The sequence below is a fragment of the Trachemys scripta genome, chromosome 2 (assembly GCF_013100865.1).
Source record: "Trachemys scripta elegans isolate TJP31775 chromosome 2, CAS_Tse_1.0, whole genome shotgun sequence".
Classification (NCBI taxonomy): Eukaryota; Metazoa; Chordata; order Testudines; family Emydidae; genus Trachemys; species Trachemys scripta.
In genome coordinates, this window is record NC_048299.1 from 33962988 (window position 1) to 33982648 (window position 19661).

Consider the following 19661-nt stretch of genomic DNA (forward strand, 5'->3'; position numbering starts at 1 on the left):
AAAAATAATGTAAGCAAGATGCTAATACCCTCATACGACTCAGAGCTATAGTCATAGGCAAGTTCCTATGTCTTAATCCTGCCTTGTCTATGGCTGTATTTAAACTCTGCAGAGGGAGGGCCCAGCAGAGCACATGCAATCATATTCTTAATATCTGCACAGTCTGCTGTGTGAGCTATGGGATTTTGGTACCTCACATAGGAAGAGCTTGTCTTGGGTGAAGTTTGTGAGGATACCACTATTTTTTCCCCCCAATACAAGTCCAGACTGGGAATATACATAATAGGAAACATGCATATGCAGTGAAATTCACCCCTTTTCAGAAAACCAGCACAAGGGCTATGCCTTACCTAAACCTTGTACTGTCTCCCTGCACAGGTGTGAATTTCACTTTGAAAGAAGAATAAACCCTGCCCCTTTAGACTAACCACTGGTAACAAGGAACTGATTGGATCTCATATCCTTTGCCTATAGCAGTGGTTCTTAACCTGGGGTGCACGCACCCCCTGGGGGTGCGAGACATGCCAGATTTTTTTAGAAGGTAAATAATTGAAAACACAAATTAAGCACAGGCACGTAAGTACAACTACTTTGTTTCATCAAACCTATGTATTTATTAACATTATACATTTTTAACAATTACTGTAATATACAAACAAAAAATATATCTAGGTTTAAGGGGCGTGAGAACATATTTTTTAGGTTTAAGGGGTGCGAGAACATATTTTGAGAACCAAAGGAGTGCAGGCTGCAGTAAAGGTTAAGAACCACTGGCCTATAGCCTTCCTTCTGACACTATAGTTACAGTGCATTCCCATAAGATGTTAATATCTACAGAACTCTGAGTTACAGTGTAGATTGGTGTATTCTGTACAATTAAGAAAGAATGGTCTTACCTGCACTGTCAATATTGCTCTTACTGGACATGGTTTTCACCATCTTCTCACTAAAGAAAGAAAGAAAAGGAAAGTCAGCTTTAAAATTTCCAAACTGGATTTTTTTTTGCAAATAGCTATTTAAGCAACTTTAAAGGACTAGCTTTACTGTAGATTTGCAGTGAGGTTTATCACAATTAAATAAAAATTACCCTGTTGATCATACAAACTGGGTTTTTGTTGTTGTCAGGGCTTTTTTTGTTTTGTTGTTGTTGTTGTTTTTTATTTAAATTGTGGGTGGATTGTTTTTTTTTTTCAAAATAAGTTTTTAAATACAGGTTAAGCAAAGGGGTACATTTCTAGCACTAAGCACAGAGATTTAACCATATTATTCCTATTAACATCAACAAGAACAATGCAGTTAAATCTCCATTCATTGGCTGGAATACTTTTCCCACTCTGCCTAACAATCCAGCTATTATCAAAAGTGATAAAAAAAGTTTTTAAACGTTGAGTGTTCGGTCTTCTGTTATTACATTAAAAGTTTAATTTTGCTAATTGATCATTAACAATAATTACAGAGAAACAGATTTAATGAATTTTTTTTTTTTACCTAGAAGCATCTTTGCTATTACTTGTATTTGGCCCTTTAAAAAGCGCAGACTGAACAAGACCAGTTAAACTGGCAATCTGTTTCTCCATGGCTTGCATCCTCTCTCTGTAAGACAAGAGAATCGTTTGTTAAAGCCGGATATATTTGCTTTCAGACTCATTTTTCTAGATGAATGATTATCACAGGATTGGAAAGATGTTTGTGCAAAGGCTCATGGGTATCAATTTGCATACACCTTGTTAAAAAGGTGGCCACATCCTGGTTTTAGACAAAGTGTCGTATGATAACAAACAGACAATACAAAGACATCTGCATGGGATTAAAAACAGATGATAAAAAGTATAGATTTAATATAGTGATCTCATGAAAAAGGCACTTAGCTCATCAGCTAATACCTCCTGGAAACTATTGAAAATCCTCCTCCTCAGAAACAATTCTGCAGCTATACATATATTTTCTTGAGTTTTTTTTTTTTATTTTTTTATAATCTCCATTGGGACTAGAGTTTTACCTGAGTATAAGGGCTATAGGATTAAGGACTTCAGGCTCCTTGTTGTTAGTATTTTAACTATGTGTTGCTTCAGAAGCATTTAATCTGCTCCAGCTGCCTGCTTCCTACCCCAAAATCAGAATCTTTTGCATTTGACATCACAGCTGTCTGCTGTGGAAATGATTGCAATGTCACAATCACAGGCATAGGACTTCAGGTAAAGCAAGAAGACATTAACTCTAAAATAAAGAGATCCCATTGTCATGCAAATGTCCTAAGTAATTTTAAAAAGCAGGTGAAAAGAAATAGAGAACAAATATGGTACATAAGGGCTACTGTCAATATTTCCTTGAAGTGCTGGTCTGTATTAAACAACGAGGGCCGCATTTTTGGATAGGGAAGCTGGAGGTCCACGCACAATTGTGTACCTATATTTGTACTTGTAGTTAACACGAGTGTACATACAAATCAGGTAAATGCCCATGCAACCAGCTCAACAGGTTCCAAAATAGCGATTTGCGCACACAGTCCCTTGATTTTCACATGTCATCATGGTAACTGCCTGCCTGTAGACTCATAATCGCGTATGGCCTCAAGTCTGCCTTTTTGAAAATTTGGCCCTAAATATTTAATAAATTTAATGTTTTACACATATATAAAACGTGGCATGACACTATGTTTTTATCTTTACTTCCCTAGAGAAATCAGTGGGAAATCAGATTAATGCCATTCCAGAACATGCTAAGAATCATCCGAAAAACAAGATGATCAGTAACAACCCCTCTCAAAAGATGAGTGGCCTGATATAGCAGTGGCAATCAGACTGCTTTGCAGAAGATTTTCACAAGAGAAACTGGGACATTCATACTCTGGGCCACTGTAAACTAAATGGTCGGGGGGACACATTCAGAGTTAGGTTTTTACTACATTACTACATCCACATGCCATCTTACAAGGGAGTTAGGCATATAGCAGTGCCTGCTCCCAGTATCAGGTCCCAGTACCAGCTTCAGGTTGGTTCCATAAAGAATACTAGTTGGTATGGGAAAGTCAAGCATGAGTGTCAATAAATGGTTGAAGCTAAATGAAATGATTGAAAGGATGCCACCACCCCTGCCACTAGTGAGCAGGGATCACCTACTCTGGACATGAAATTCCACTTTGTTGAGAAGCAATGAGCTGCATGGAGCTGTGACAGATTCTGCATCTCTGAAGCCTCCATAAGATGATATCAAGGAAACAGGACACCAGAAACATCAAACCAATAGCCCATGTTACTGTCACATGGTAAGAACATTAAGGATGCTAAAGAATGCTACATAAAGTCTAAAATTCTTCATTTTGCAAAAGACTCGGCAGGATTTTTTTAAATGGTTCCATCCTTAAGTCCATGTATTTATTATGATCATCTAAGCCAAAAATGTCTGAAGTGGGTGTCTAAAATTAAACATCTAAACTGATATTTAGTCAACACAATAAAATTAGCCTGATTTTCAGAGAACTCACAGCTCCCACTGAAGTCAATGAAAGCTACAGGACCTTTGAAGATCAGACTACTTTTATTATGGTGCTGAATATGAAGTGCCCAAGTTTGATAATTTTTCCTTTAATCATTAAATTCTCTGAATAAAAGATTGCCATCAGACCCTGTCACAGGATTGTACATAAACATTATGACAGCTGGGTCTAAACAGACCAGATGATCTATAGCCAGTGATGCCTGTGACTGTAAAACCAGCTACGGTCTGGAGAAGAAAAATATGCTTTGGTATCCTGTCCCCCTCCTGTCTCCTACAGAGGGAATGTGCTGGCAAGCTTTCCTCTCTGAGTCAGAGGGGGGTTAGAAATAATGTGCTATTGAGACCCCAGTGGCAGGTTGGGATGCAAAAAAACCCCAGGAGAGGAGGAAAGAAGAATGTGTTGCATGGAAGCAGGAAAGAGAAGAATGTGCTGCCGCAGCCTTCCTGAGGACTCCTCCAACAATCTTAGCGCGAAGGAAGAATATGCCCTCATCACCCCATGTCCCAAGATTAGCCTCCGTCTCCCCCGCAGCAAGGAGCAAGGGGAGGGTTGCTTGTTTTCCAGTGTTACTAAAGCAACTGAACATTTTGACTGTACAAGAATAAAAAGAAACTTGCTTGCATTGTTTGGTATGATTTTCACAGGAACACTGGGAGAGCCAGTTGTTGTGTGAGGAGAAGGGCAGGGCAAAGACTGAACATACACCCAGTTCCAACAGCTTTCTCAATCATACTTGGCACCTCCTGCACAAGCAGCATGATGCCTCAGCAAAGCAAAGTACTGCTGGAGAAACTCCTCAGTTTTATTCTTCAGGCAAGCAGTTTATAATTCTCTTCCTAGCCAGTTGTTCAGAAAACAAGACTGTTACAGCCTCACCAATCTCACTCTCTGAGAGAAGCACAACAAATACAAAACCTTGTCCTTCTGGAGCCCAATCACTAACAGCTCTAAGGCTTTAGATTCTATCATTAGGTTTATTTCTTGCAATTCAATTGATCTTTGTGTGGAACAAGTCATCACCTGTCTTGTAACTGGTTGGGGGTCATTCTGTGCTGGGCACTACACTCTGCTACACTGATATCCTTTTCCCACTGGGAAATATCCAAGCATTACTTGTATGTTCCTTCCCTTTCCTTGGGGCATCTTTTATGTTCATACTGTAGAGGAGCTGCCTCGTGCCTGGTACAGGCACAAACTAGAAATTCAATCATGCAATCGTTCATTTATGTTCATCATCTACCCTAGGCTATGTGTACAAACCACCTTGAATACTCATATTCAAATGGCTCTTCAGATACCACCCCGGGGGATACTTAGCCTGTTATCTCAGGCAGGCTTTTTCAATGTGAGGACATTTTATGTTTAAACCAAGGTACAGATTCTATACAATTCACCAGGGACAAAGTCAGATACAGGCAAAGACCTATTTCCTCCTATTTAACCATGGGAGAAGAGCATATGTTAAAAATTTTATCATCATAAAAATAGGTTGGTAATTTTTGTATGAACTGCTTCTAGGTAGAGGGAGAGCTTTGCATTTCTCAATTCCCAATTAAGAGTGGTATTGACAGACCTCACCTGAACCCTTTTCAGCAGGCAAGGTGGCTGGGATGCAGAACTCCAGGGAAGGTGTAAAGCAAAGTGTAATAGGAATACTCTGCTTGCTGTCCCCAAGTAAAAGGATGCACACAATTAAAGAGATGTTTGATTTCCTGCGTACATTATCATACATCTCAATCATCTTATAATAAAACCAGAATCAACCTCTCTCACCTACCCGCTAAATTAAAAGGAACGCTTTTAAACTTTACTGACTGCAATAGTCTTTGCCAATTCTTCTACATGAGCAATTATCCCACATCAGCTATAGGAAGTGGCATGTCTTATCTTGGTCACATTCCTCAAACAGAAGGATGCCAAAGTGCAGGTGCCATTCCCCTATACAAATCATATGGATTCAGCCGCTTGGCTTGGCTTTCGCTGGGTGAACTGCATGCAGAGAAGCTATATGTGATCCTGCTCATCCACAGAGAGATATCACTGCTAGCATTCTTTCTGGAGCAACCCAAGATACAAATTAGCACATGCCTTTTAAATGGGTGCAGCCTGCATTGCCTTCTGTAGTTAGCCAACTCTACTGGCAGGTATGGGGACAGAGGTGTGGCCACTACACCACCTCTCTCCTTTTGGAGAGGCTAGTGCTAACAAGTGGTGACAGCATGGAGTAGCAGCTCTGCTCCCCACCCTACAGTCCCTGTGCAGGAGCCTAAGGTAGGGAGAAAACTCAGAGACTTTCCTATCACACCGGGTCTGAGCCAGCCACAAGCAGGAGCCACTTACCTTAGCCTTTTGTGTGTGGGAGCCAAAAGTGGAAGCCTAATTAGAAAATACTCCAGTAAAAGCTTGCTTAAAATTAGCTACTTTACTACATTTGATTGCAAAGTGTAAGACAAGGAAAGACCCGCAGGATGTAGATTGGACTGGTCAATTATCTCAGGTCGATTTTGTCCAAAGTTATCCTGCAGCTAGAGAGTCATCTGGCTAAAGGGTTGGGGGATGGGGCGAGTTTGCAAGATCTTTAGGCCCCATCACTATAATACTTCCTCATAAATGCATTCCTTATTGGATTAGTGATGGGGCTCCCACTGTTCACAGCTGTGCTGAGGATAAATGAGATAAACAGCTTTTCTGGTTCACTGCTGGGTCTGCCCATATGACATGTTGTGTCATCCAAAACAGTGGTTTTATGATAGGAACAACATCCAATATGGCCTTGGATAAGGCTATCATACTTAGCTTACTATCTAAACACAAGCTTCAAGATGTGAAATGTGACCACATTAACTAAGAGAACCACTAGCTACTGCTTTCCTTTTTTTTTTTTCACTTGACCTTAACATCCATCAGGATTCTTAGGTGGCATAAAAAGGCGAAGGCAAAAATATGAGTTTAGAAAAAGTTTAATAAACCTCAGAAAACTGTATTTTTATTGCAGGGAAAATGTATTGCACAATCAAATTGGCATTTCAGTATCTGATGATAGTTGAGTAACAGCGCTGATTATTTATATAGTAATACTAAATATACTGGAATTTTACAACACTTAAGTGTTGTTTTATAAGCAATGTAAATAAATAATAATGCCATTTAATCAAGTTAATTCAGACTAACTGTTGAAAAAATCAACGTCACTTCCAATTTCTCAGGATTCGTAGAGCTGCACTGCCTACAGTAACCTCCAGAGTTAGCCACCATGAACCAGACAAATGGTTCATCCAAAAAATATGAAGCAAATCATCTTTAAAATTGCACATAGCCACTCACTGACAAAGTACATTCTTCTTCTTTTGAGCCTCAGATTTAAGGGCTCATGATTCCTTAAAGATAAAACATTTCAATCTGTTACAGTGTTTCCATTAAAATCAACATGGTAGGAGACTTTTAATATCTCTTTTGCATAAGAAAGTTAAAACATTTTAATTTTTTTAACTTCCAGATGACACAAATTTTTTTTTGCATCATTGTAAAGCAGAGTTTGTCACACAATTGTTTTGACAAATGAATTAGTCCAAGAATTAATTAGGTAATCAGGTACCATGGAAGGAGATGCCTTGGAAATAGCAGAGATAAAATAAATAGAAGAAAGAGAGTTATCTACAGCAAGCCAAACATTAAACCCCAAACATTAACCTTGACAAACTTGTTAGTTAGGAGATTGATTTCTACAGCATATAATCAACATGGGAAACTCCAAAGGGGGAAGATGGGAAATATTTTTGAATACCTTTTCTTGGCCCCAATTCCATCCCTGCTGACATCAAAGTCGCAAAAGCAAACGCCCCATTGTCTTCAGCAAAAGCAGGATATGGTTATTAGAGGTCAAACACACATAACTTCCAAACGTGCTGGTGTAGTACCAGTTTCTTTCTACCTGCTCATTTCATCCCAGGAAACAGAATAATTCAAGGAGAATTGCAGGGAGAAGAGAGATTTAGTCAAAATTCTATCCACTTAAATTTCTTCTCTGCATTTATGCTTAATCAATACATTTTATCTGGCCAAGAAAGAGCTTAGGATACTACTACTTCAAGGTAAGTTCTAAGAACAGGCAGTGCAAATCACTTTTTTCTTTTTAACGCAAATTAGATTGTGACAGTATTAATAGCAGCTCTTAGATGGCTGGTTTGAGGTTTGCAGAGGCCTCAGACCACTTCTAGTCATTTTAAAGGGGTCTGTTAACTACAAAATATCTACATAAAAGATGACAAGACCACTGAGACCTCCACTGTCCGACCCCTTAGGAACTGTTTATATATGTGCAAAGTGAATGTAAAACGCTACCATTCTGATGTGGCGAGGCTTGCACAGGTGTCAATGAGCACACAAGGTACATGGCAGTGCAGAATCTGATCCTCCAGATGGATTCTGTCCTCAGGTCCCCAACCACTGACGTTAGGGTTGCTAACTTTCTGATTGAAAAAACCGAACACCCCTACCCCACCCCCCACTTGCTCCATCTCCCTACCCGCACCCTCGCTCATTTTCACTGGGCTGGGGGTTGGGGTGCGTAAGGGGGTGAGGGTTCTGGCTGGGGGTGTGGGCTCTGGGGTGGGGCTGAGGATGAGGGGATTGGGGTGCAGGAGGAGGATACAGGCTGGGGCCGAGGGGTTCGGAGTGTGGGAGGAGGTGCCGGGCTATGGCAGGGGGTTGGGGTATGGGAGGGGATACAGACTCTGGACTGGGGGTGTGGGCTCTGGGGTGAGGCCAATAATGAGGGATTCAGGGTGTGTGAGGGGGCTCCAGGCTGGGGCAGGGGGTTAGGGTGCGGGGTGAGGGCTCTGGCTGGGGGGGTGGGCTCTGGGGTGAGGCTGGGGATATGGGGTTTGGGGTGCAGGAAGGGGCTCTGGGCTGGGGCCAAGGGGTGCAGGGTGTGGGAGGGGGACAGGAGGTTGGAGTGCGGGCTCTGGGAAGGAGTTTTGGTGTGGGAAGGAGCTCAGGGCTGGGGCAGGGGAGTGGGCTCTGGCCACGGCTTACCTCAGGCAGCTCCCAGAAGTGGAGACATGTCCCTCTGGCTCCTAGGTGCAGGGGCAGCCAGGGGTCTCCATGCACTGGCCCTGTCTGCAGGCACCACACCCGCAGCTCCCATTGGCTGCTGTTCCCAGCCAATGGGAGGCGCGGAGCCAGCGCTCAGGGCGGTGCGTGTGCTGCAGGCAGGGGCCGTGCGTGGAGCTCCCCTGGCCATCCCAGCACTTAGGAGCCAGGGGTACATGCCGGCTGCTTCCGGGAGCTGGGTGGAGGCCGCCGCTGCGGCCATCTGGACTTTTAGTGGCCCAGTCAGCTGTGCTAAAAAGAGCCACCAGGGCCCCTTTTTGACTAGGTGTTCCGGTCAAAACTGGACGCCTGGCAACCTGAAGTCCAGCTGACTTCAATTGTTCTTGCGTATATGGGTGAAAGTCAGTCCTATGCAGAGGGCTGGCATGAGACCTGTGTATCACTTAAGTCCCACATAAACCCTCACCAAAGGGCTTATATAGGACTTAAGTACTGTATAAGCCTGTGAATTTTGCCACATGTGACTCAGGCCTGGCCTACATGGAGGGGAGGGCAGGGGAGGCGGGGGAGCTAAGTCGGTCTAAGTTATACAACTTCAGCTACGAAAATAGCGTAGCTGAAGTTGACGTACTTAGAGCTCCTTACCGCGGTGTCTTCACTGTGGTAGGTCAACTGCTGACGCTCCCCTGTCGACTCCGCCTGCGCCTCTCGCTCTGGTGGAGTACCAAAGTCAACGGGAGAGCGCTCAGCGGTCGATTTATCGCGTTGTCACTAGACGCGATAAATGACCCCTGCTAGATCAATCACTCCAGAGGTAAGTGTAGACATGCCCTAAGGGCTGAAGAATCAGGCCTGTTATTTTATTTTCTCATTTGATCGTGACTGTGCTGCTAATAAAACAAGTGGGGTTTAGACACCTTCTGATTAGACTATAGCTGTGCCACCTCCCATTGCCAGATATAAAGATGCTTCATCGCTTCCATTATAATTCTTGCCTGTCAGCTGTTTATAACTGAGCTGTAAATATTCAGCTTAAGCTGAAACAGAATTCAGCATCCTCAGCCAGGAGGCACTTTGTGTTATTTATTTCATTTAATACAATTGCAATAAAAACTGGCTTTACTGTTTATGAAATTATGGAAGGATTATTTTAATAACTCTTAAGGCTCTTTATAGTTGTATAACTCAAAAACATTTCCTAAAGTAACATTTCAGAGGTTAGTCAATAGACTAATTTGCACTGATTGCTTTTGGTATTTAGTACGATTTTTTTAAAATAGCCCAGACACTCAAGGTTTAAAGAAACAAAATAAAACACGATCACTTTCCAGTGTAATTTTGTTAATAAATAGTGGGCTGAATTTTAAATACATGTATATATTTAGAAGTGCTATTATGCAAATGTATTCATAATTTTAAGTGCACTTTAGGGACAATACTCATTGCTGGTGCAAAATTATTTGCAAATTCACTAGTGTATATGTGTGTGTGTGCACACACGCATGTGTATTCATGCACGTGATTACACTTGGGGGTATCCTTAAGTCTCATGCTGCGTTGATCCTCTCTCTAGCTAATTACAGTTTGAGGAGACTCATTCTGAGCCTGTCAATCAGCTATGTGGTAGAAGTCTGCTCAGGCCTAATTTTAAAGCCCAAACTGGACCCAAACCAGACTGGAGAGTGTTGAGTCATTTTCAGACCCGACCCAAACCCGGTATTTCCCCCTGAGCTTGTGTCAGCACACTGCTGCTGACTCATCCTTGGGGCCAGGGCCGGCTCCAGACACCAGCTTGGCAAGCAGGTGCTTGGGGCGGCCACTCCGGAGAGGAGCGGCAGGTCCAACTATTTGGTGGCAATTTGGCGGACGGTCCCTTACTCCCGCTCGGAGCGAAGGACCTTCCGCCGAATTGCCGCCGCAGATCGCGGCTTTTTTTTTTTTTTTTGGCTGCTTGGGGCGGCCAAAACCCTGGAGCCGGCCCTGCTTGGGGCTCAGCCTGGTGAGTATTTCCCACTCCTCACACCCCATAGATGTGTGCTCTGCGACTCGTCAGTACACTCACTCTGTAGCATACACAGCGCAATAAGGTGGCAATGGCCAGCAGCAGTTGGGCCACATAGCCGCCACTGCACCAACCCCACAGGCAGGAGGAGGTGATCGGAGACAACCTGAGCAGGTCGGGTTGCTGTCAGACCACACTCAAACCTGACACTTTAGTTGGGTTCTATTGGGTTCCCATCAGGCTGTAAAACTCTACATAATGGGGGCACTCAAGAGAGATGTGAGGCACTCCTTCTCCCCCAGGGCTGAGTCATTAGTTACCTTTCACAGCCTTTAGCCTTTGAGAGCCTAGCGTTGTCCAGCTAGACTCCTTCAATTCCCTAAAGAGTTCTATACAAGTTAGCAGCACAGACAATAGCCTATCCATTAGTACAACTATACTGGTATATCTTAGCCAATTGCCAATATAATGATCTTTCTGCACTAGGGTGGGGTGTATGCCAGCAGAAGTCATCTGTGCTGACACAGACCTTTGTGCAAATCTGACCCTTAAGAAGACAGGAAAGATCACCATCAGGTGATAACTAACAGGTAGGTTATCAATTAACCATTTGTGATGCTGGAAAAAATCAGCAGAAAGAACATTCTTGTTTCAGGTATCAGAGGGGTAGCCATGTTAGTCTGGATCTGTAAAAAGTGACAAAGAGTCCTGTGGCACCTTATAGACTAACAGAAGTATTGGAGCATAAGCTTTCGTGGGTGAATACCCACGCATGCATCTGATGAAGTGAGTATTCACCCACAAAAGCTTATGCTCCAATACATCTGTTAGTCTATAAGGTGCCACAGGGCTCTTTGTCGATTCTTCTTTCAGTTTCTTCAACAGGATGGACTTGCTGATCTCAGCAATGCTCCCCAAAGAGTATATTAAAAACAAACTATTCTATTTTTATGCAAATTCATGTTTTATAACAGATAAGACAGCCAGTGATAAATTCTTCCATTTCCTCACACTAGATGAGAAAAACCCCACTCCATAAAGAATAGAAATTGTAATATCAGAGTGCCATTCTGAATAGGTGTGAAATATATTTCCTTATTAACACTAGCAGCATAACATTTGTTCTTGTAACATGATTTATTTGTCTAAAAAAAAAATCCCAGTTAATCATTTTATTTTTTAAAATGATTGAAATGTACGCTAATTAAAATGATCCTGGATCACCATTAGGAGGCAACACTTTTTTGGAAGTAAATTTAGTTCTTTTAGTGCATAGGCCCCTTTAAATTACTTACTGCCCTAATAGTTCTGTTAGGACCACACCCCAGTATACTGGGCTCCAGTATGTTAAATGAGGTTATGCACACAGATCAGGATTCTCTCTCATTTACATACCTTACATTCTTGCTCTGTCTTACCTTGTCTCTTTCTCTTTGGGCACCGCAGCTGATCCATAGCCAAACACCTGTTTGTCAGCTGCAGAAGGAACTACCTCGACCATGCCAGGTGAACCCATAGCATTCCGTGCTTTTGTTTCCACAAACATAGGTGCTCCTGGTTCTTTTTTAAAGGACTGGCGACTAGGAGAAGACCTGTCCGGCTGGACGACATGAGGGGGCACATGAGTGTTATGCTGAGTATGAATATCAATCAGTCTCATGTCAGTGACTCTGTGAGGAGAGGCAGGAGGAGTTTTAGGACCAAGAGTTGGCAAATGGCTGTCAGGGTATTTTCTTGGTTTTTGTCTGTACAACGATTGCTCCATCATTTCAGGTTGCAGAGAGGGGCTACAGTAAGTGTTTGAGGACCTCATTGCACTGCGATGATAAGCTACAATGTGATCAGGAACGTCAAGAGGGTGTCCAGTATGGGGAGCAGCAACACTCATCCTCCCCTCGTGATACAGGTAGGGGTCGGCATACAGGTTTTCATTTCGAAACAGCTCAAGGTTTTTGTTACTCAGGTCCTCATCTGGTTTCACGTCCCTTCTTTCCAAAATGGCACTAGGGCTCGGTGATATGGATCTTGATGCTGACACACTTGAGAGCCTGTCTCTGGGAATTGTTGCATTGCCTGGCACGCCCATGGGCCTGGCCCCACCATAAGGAATTCTGGATGGAGACGGGGGCATAGAGTGGGGCACAGCTGTCATGGGTGATGAGCTTGGAATTGCATGAGAAGGATGTGTAGCAGATCCTGGCCGGAGAGTATTTGGGCCATCTCGTCCTATGTAAGCAATTTCTCTCTGCATCTGAAATAAAGGAAAACCATATGAGACACATCTTTACTCATTACCTTACACATCACATTAGCTGCTGCTTAGACATCAACTACAGTGAAAAGAATTTAACTTAAATTTCTTTATTATTTATTTAAATAAAATAAACTCTTTTGAGACTGCAGCTCCTAATGAAAACAGGATCTGCAGCAGGCAGGAAAATTGGCCCACATTAATAGAATATTAGAGAATTTTCTAAATTCATTTACTAATGCAAGAAATATATTATGAGTATTCTCACTGATTATTTGCACTGCAGTAGAATGGAGAGGCTTGAACTGAGATTTGGGCCTCATTTTGCTAGCTGCTGGACCATGCACATAGTGACAACAGTCCCTGCCTTGAAGAGCTTATATATCTGTCTGAAATAGAAATACAGCTATGAATGATTGAGTTTAAATTTTGTCAGTGGCCATCAACAGTTTGCTGGTGCTTTTACTTATGTATCACAAATGAAATCTGAAGAGGTATGCAGAATGATGCCTGCAGCCCTTACTCAAGCAAAATAAACTCTTGTAACCAATGGGACATTTGCTTCACTGCAGGATTTGGCCTTCTGATAATATCTTGCCAAGATCAGTACTTTTGTGCAGCAATCTGAAAATTATACATTGAGTGTATGTAGCATTGTTGTTGAGTGTAGGTAATTTCTGCTAGAGTTTTGTAGATATATATGAAAATTAATGTGCACAGAACAGTTTTCTGATATAAAGCACGTATCACAGACTTTCTGTATCACATGGTCAAAGATACTAGTGCGACTATTCATAGACTTTGTTTAAAAATAAAAGCCACTTTCAACCACTTCCAGCTAAAACTGACATAAAAAGAGCTGCAGTAATTGCCAACAGGAAGAAGGGAACAAACAGGAAAAAGAAGGGGGAACACGTCTTCTGAAGAATGTGTTAGTCTTTCGCTAGCTGGCTAGGGGCATAGCTGAAAACTTTGCAGACAATGGTATGCTCATCTGCTGCAGGGAATAGAGCATCTCACTCTGCTCAGCAGTGACCTCTCCAGATGACTGAGCATTACCACTGACAGGCACAAAAGGGGATCTCATTGCTGCAAGCTTAATTAATGCCTCTGATGACAAGTCTTGAATGATAAGTAGGGGAGGATGAGGATCAGCTGAGCTCCATCAAAGATGCAGGGGACCTCATTTCCAAAGGAAAAAATCTTTACTTTGCTTTAGAATGTGTTGTCCACTCAATATGGGTATGTCTACACTGCGTGTGGGGGTCAGCCTCCCAGCCCAGGTCCACAGACTCGTGCTAGTGCTCTAAAAATAGCTGTGTAGACATGGTTTGGGCTAGACCTTGGGCTCTGAAGCCCGGGGCGGAAGGGGAGTAGGGTTGGGAGGGGAGGAGAAGCTTGAGAGCCTGAGCCGCAATATCAAAGCAGCAACTACACAGCTGTCTTTAGTGCACTGGCATGAGCCCCGCTACCACAAGTCTGAGGAACCAGGCTGGGAGGCTCGCTCCAAGATGCTGTGTAAACATGTTGACATCACACCCCATCATTTACACGGGATTTCAGCAAAAAAACAAATTCATCACCAAACCAGAATGATTGCTACCTTAACTTGTTTAGAAACATTTGACCTATGTGCCTTGTTATGCACCATCTGTTTGAAATCCTTGTCCAACTTTTACTCCTTCATATTATGATAATGTGGCTGTATTTGCAGCAATCACAATGCATGCCAGCTAGTGAAGCAAGGGGTTACATTCTCTCCCTATCCCACCCACAAGTTTTTCCATTGTTAACGAAATTGCCATGCCTGTATATACAATACCACTGTTCCTCTCACAGCTTTGAAATTACAAATGACTTCACACTTTGAAATTACAAATGACTCTCCCTAGGACTGGAGTTCGGGGATTTGCAATACCAGGCATCAACAAGAGGAAAGGAGAGGAGATAACCTGGCAGAAGCAGCAAAAATACAGAAATAAATAAAACAGAACAAAGACGAGCACAAGGATGGGCCATGAAAACAGCAACGAACTCCAAGCCAGACTGTTTCAGGCACAAGGAGAGACATGGACATTTATCATTTGTTCCGTGAATTAGTATAATAAAAAAAATATACAACAAAATTTAACATGCACAACCTCAACTGAATAAAAGATAAAATGAGATGACTGACATTTTACATACACAGCTGTCTGTCCTGCTTTGAGAGACAGGGCTGGCCTTGGTCAGGGGGATGCTGTGGTCAAGCAGACACTGCAAGGTAAGAGGCGAGCACCAATCACCTGGACTCTGCCCTCCACTTGTGGGTGGCTTCGTTGCTGGCGTGGTGTTCCGGCTTGGCAGAAGGGGCAGGCAGGTCGGGCTGGCTCCCAGCTGGGGGAGGGGCGAAAGTTGCGGGGGGTGTTGTTTCAACTAGTGGCTTGGGAGGGTCTGCCACAGGGGTGAGCTGCAGGAGTGCCACTGAGCCTGGGGAAGTGCCCTGCAGGGCAGGCAGGGACCAGGGCTGGCCTTGCCCCCGGGGCTATACCATGCGCCAGTCTGTGCTGGGTTGTGGGGTGAGCTGCTTCTGCCAACTGTCTCCTCTCACCCCAGGCTGCCTGGTGCAGCCCACCCACCAAGGTAGCTGCTCACTTGCCCCCAGATGCCTATGGAGCAGGGGTGGATGGGGCGCGCCCGGGCTGGTGGCAAGCGCTCCTGTGGCCGCACAACGGTATCCAAAGTTGGGCAGTGCTGAGGAGTGGAGGCAGCGGAGCTCCCAGGGCAGGTTCCCAGCAGCTCGGGGAAACAGACCCTGTGCTGGGTGTGAGCTGTGCTGGGCTTCCATTTGTGCCTTACTGCGCTCCCATCCCTCCAGCGCTTTGCACGCTTGCCAGCCCGGTGTTCTCGCCATGGGTGCCAGAGGCTTGGGTGCTACAGTGATCCAGCGCTGAGTGTATGGGCTGCCCAGGCTGTTTGCAGCGGTCTCTGCTGTAGGTGCACACAGTCCAGTCCACACCATAACTTAAAAGCTTCTCCAGTAAACTCAAGGTGTGTGACTGCACTGTGTTTCCGTACTTAACCTCAAAGAAAGGGCACCAAAATACAAATTTGCCCCTGGTGCCATTTCCCCTAAGGCCGACCCTGTTGAGAGACAGTCACACACTGTGCTGTGTGTCTTCTGAAGCCAGATGCTATGCACGGGCCTGATCCAAAGCTCACTGAAGTCAATGGAAAGACTCCTGCTGACTACAGTGGGCTTTGGATCAGGCCCCCCAAGTGTAAATCTGACATGTGGCAATGGGTGCTTGTGACTGTGAGAACAGGACTGAGACCAAAGTCTATAATCATTGTGCACAATAACTGTCTTCCAAGGTGCAGAAACATAGATGCTGTGATTCCCAGGCAGGCAGACACACGAGAAATTTGATAATATGAGGCGGAGAGGAGAAAAGTGTCAATAGGAAACTTGAGAAGCCCAGAATTAACAAGTGAAGGTCTAATATCCCCTAGTCAATCCAACACTCATGCTGAATGGTCACTCATTTCTCCTGAGGCAGAGGACTCATTCAGCACAAAATTCCTGTTTTCTGTTTAGGTGCATTAAGACATAAATGAAGAATTCACACAGGACCTGGAGTATTGTTCAAAATAGGACTGGCCAGTACCTGGCATTTACAGTCCTTGCCCCATATCCATTTGTGCCAAGTACAGGTACATTTATTATTCTTTATTCCCTATTTGTACTACAGCAGCACACAGAGTTCTGAGTCAAGACTGGGGCCCAACTGGGACCCCATTGTTTTGGGCATGACACAAACACATAGAAAGACACTGTCTCCATCCTGAAAAGTGTATAACGTAATTGAAGACATGACTCAAAAAGTGGGTGTAACAATCAGAAGAAGGGAATGGCAGGGGTGGAAAGAGGAGGAGAGAGGGCATGAGTAACAATGACAGGAACACGGGGTTATGTAGATGGGATACATGTACAGCTTGATGAATTGGAGTCATACAATTTTTGTGTGTTTGGATTATAACTTCTGCTTTCACCTGTCTAGTTTCTTTTTCTCTTGTTGTTCTGCCCCTGTTCCAAGTACCCAGATTTTTTGCCCATGAGCACTTTAGACCTGCATACAACGGTCTCTTTTTTTCCTTCTCATCTCTGTTCTAACTTTTGTGAGTTTCTTCTCTCTCTCTTTTTAATTCTTTTTTGCTCTCTCTTCTTTATCCATCCTCCCTCTACTCCCCTCCTCCCATACACTGCTAGCATACACTGGGCTTCATGTTCTGGTGTGAAAAGCAAATGCCTCAGGAACAAAGTAGAGAGGCCACTGAGCTGGCCCGAGCCAGTATAAGTGATCTCCTGCCACAGCCAACCTGCAGTAAGGGTGAGGGTAGGAATGTTCCTAATGTAGTCATGATGTCCCATGCTTCACAACTGCCTATATAAGAAAAAGCCCCAAATATCAGGACTTTTCCTATAAAATTGGGACATCTGGTCACGCTAAGCCACACTATCACATATGCCATGGGGTGTGGTTTTCCTCATGATGCAGCTTTCCCTAACCCTGGTGCTCCTCTCTCCTCCGCTGCTCTTTGTCCTGCCAGCCCTTAGTCTGGAAAATGCAGCATAAAGCAAGTACCATCACTACTTCTGTACTCAAATGCCAGGGGGGAAAAAGCATTAACTTTCAGTTTCTCTAGTAAAAAAGATCTCCCCATTTTAAATAACAAGAGCTCCTCAGCAGCTGTGTTAAACAGCAGTAAAATCTGTAAAATACACAGAGGTTTAGCAGGAATGCCATGATCAGTGAATATTTTACCTTGGAGCAAAGAAATCAGACGCGCACTGCACAGTAGAGCCCATATATACGGCCGTGCACCTCATTTTGAAATTAGTTTTTCAATCTTTTACCGAATACAGAATTTTGAACTCAGTTACATACAGAATGGTAGCAAATCTGACCCATGCAGCATCACAATCTGCCTGGCTCACACACATTTGCATGTTATGGAATGGAATCCATAAAAGAGCCTTTACTCTTCCTTGCATAGTGTATGTATGGGCTGTGCAGAATTGCAGTCTCTGTACTCTATGGCGTGCAGGGCCTGGTCCATCCCTAAGTCCCCGAACTGCGTGGCACCTCAGAGGAGAGGATGGAAGCCTCATGGGCAGCAGAGGACAAGCTGCAATTCACTAAAGGGTGCAGTAGTAGGTGTGGCATGTTTCATGATGCATTTTGCTTTCCAGTGCTCCAATTGAGGCTGTCCTGCCATGCTACCCCTTACGCTAAGCTGTACCTAAATGGTACTAACTAGCCCACATCTTTTGTATTTTTCCCTTGCATACAAATAAGAAGGAAATGTTAAAACAAAGGACTGACACTCTGAACTCTGTTCCTTGCTCTACTATCAACTCACTGTGTCCTTAGGCAAATCACATCAGCTCTCTGTGACTTGGTTTACTCAACTGTAAACTGGATTTAATGATAAGACATATTTTTCAAGGGCTTTGAGATTTTTGAGTAAAGATGGTATGGAAAATGCTAAGTATTATTACAAAAATAATATATTTATATGTAAATATTTTTTAATTAATAGGTTCTGTAATCACTCCACTAGAAAAAATATCTTACTACTTTGTTAATCAAGTGAAAGATTTAATTTAAAAAAGACAAATGAATTAGTTAATTTATTCCTTCATCAGAATAAAATTAGAACCAAACTGTCCTAATTAACCTGAAATCTTCATTTTAGTAGTTGCATTATAATATAGTTTCTATAGCTGAGTTACTGACCTTCCATTCTGGCTTTGCACTGCTGAAAGAATAAGTCAACTTTACTAAATTTTGCAAATAAGCATCAATATAGCTCTGCACTGCCTGAAATAATCTAATTTGAAATAAGAAATAGTACCTCTGAAAATTACAGAGTTAGTAAATGGTTTGAAAAACACCAGTGGCCTCTAAGCACAACCTAAGATGTCACTAGTGCCTATAAAAAGTATTAATTTACTGGCTCCAGTGACAACCCCACATTAGAGTACCTAATCGACTCGAAGTTGTAGATTGCAAAGTTGTGGTTTCTCCTCCTCTGCCCATGCTACCATTCCATGTTTCCATTCTTCTTTAATCACCAACCCTGCCATCTGCCAATGTTAATCAGTACTTTGGATGCTCCAATTTACTGTAAATGAGGTAGACTTCCAACTCCCCTGCTCTCTGTGCTCACAAACCCTATGTGGGGCGAGAGCTCACTTCTAAATGGGGGTGAAATGGATGGGTTATAGCAGGGGTAGGCACGCGAGCTCATTTTCAGTGGCACTCACACTGCCCGGGTCCTGGCCACCAGTCCGGGGGGCTCTGCATTTTAATTAATTTTAAATGAAGCTTCTTAAACATTTTTAAAACCTTATTTACTTTATATACAACAATAGTTTAGTTATATATTATAGACTTATAGAAAGAGACCTAAAAATGTTAAAATGTATTACTGGCACGCGAAACCTTAAATTAGAGTGAATAAATGAAGACTCAGCCCACCACTTCTGAAAGGTTGCCGACCCCTGGGTTACAGGAACCAATGGGAGCTGCTCAGCTAAGTGTTGAGCTGTTCACTAATCTGGGAAGGTTGAGGGAGGTGTTATGGTGCATAAGCCATAATCCTCCTATTAGCAGGAGAATTTGTTTTCCTGGACAGTGGCTGCTGATCACCTTACCTTCATACTGTGGTGTACCACTGCTATAGGCAACATTCAGTTCCCATGGCCCAACACAGACCTTCTTCAGTGCTATGGATCCATATGAAAAGGGGTATGGGCACAAGTACTGTCTAGCCATGAGAAGCATAGTGCACTTTTTCAATGTACTGTATGG

General features: G+C 43.3%; 1 protein-coding gene across 20 annotated transcripts in view; it reads right to left on the reverse strand.

Moving 5' to 3' along the window:
* The window catches only part of KIAA1217 (KIAA1217 ortholog), a 518496-nt gene that overhangs the window by 56499 nt on the left and 442336 nt on the right, over nt 1-19661 (reverse strand). For 16 of the 20 annotated variants that reach the window (XR_004644414.1, XR_004644413.1, XM_034760248.1 and 13 more), the window contains 3 exons: nt 11972-12804; nt 1489-1593; nt 897-946 (listed from right to left, as the gene is read on the reverse strand). Coding sequence is in view for 18 of the 20 variants with exons in the window: in XM_034760248.1 (XP_034616139.1) it covers nt 897-946; nt 1489-1593; nt 11972-12804 (988 nt within the window). In the remaining 2 variants the exon portion in view is untranslated. The remainder of the gene's footprint in view (nt 1-896; nt 947-1488; nt 1594-11971; nt 12805-19661) is intronic. The other 4 variants (XM_034760247.1, XM_034760249.1, XM_034760259.1 and 1 more) reach the window with 1 other exon arrangement.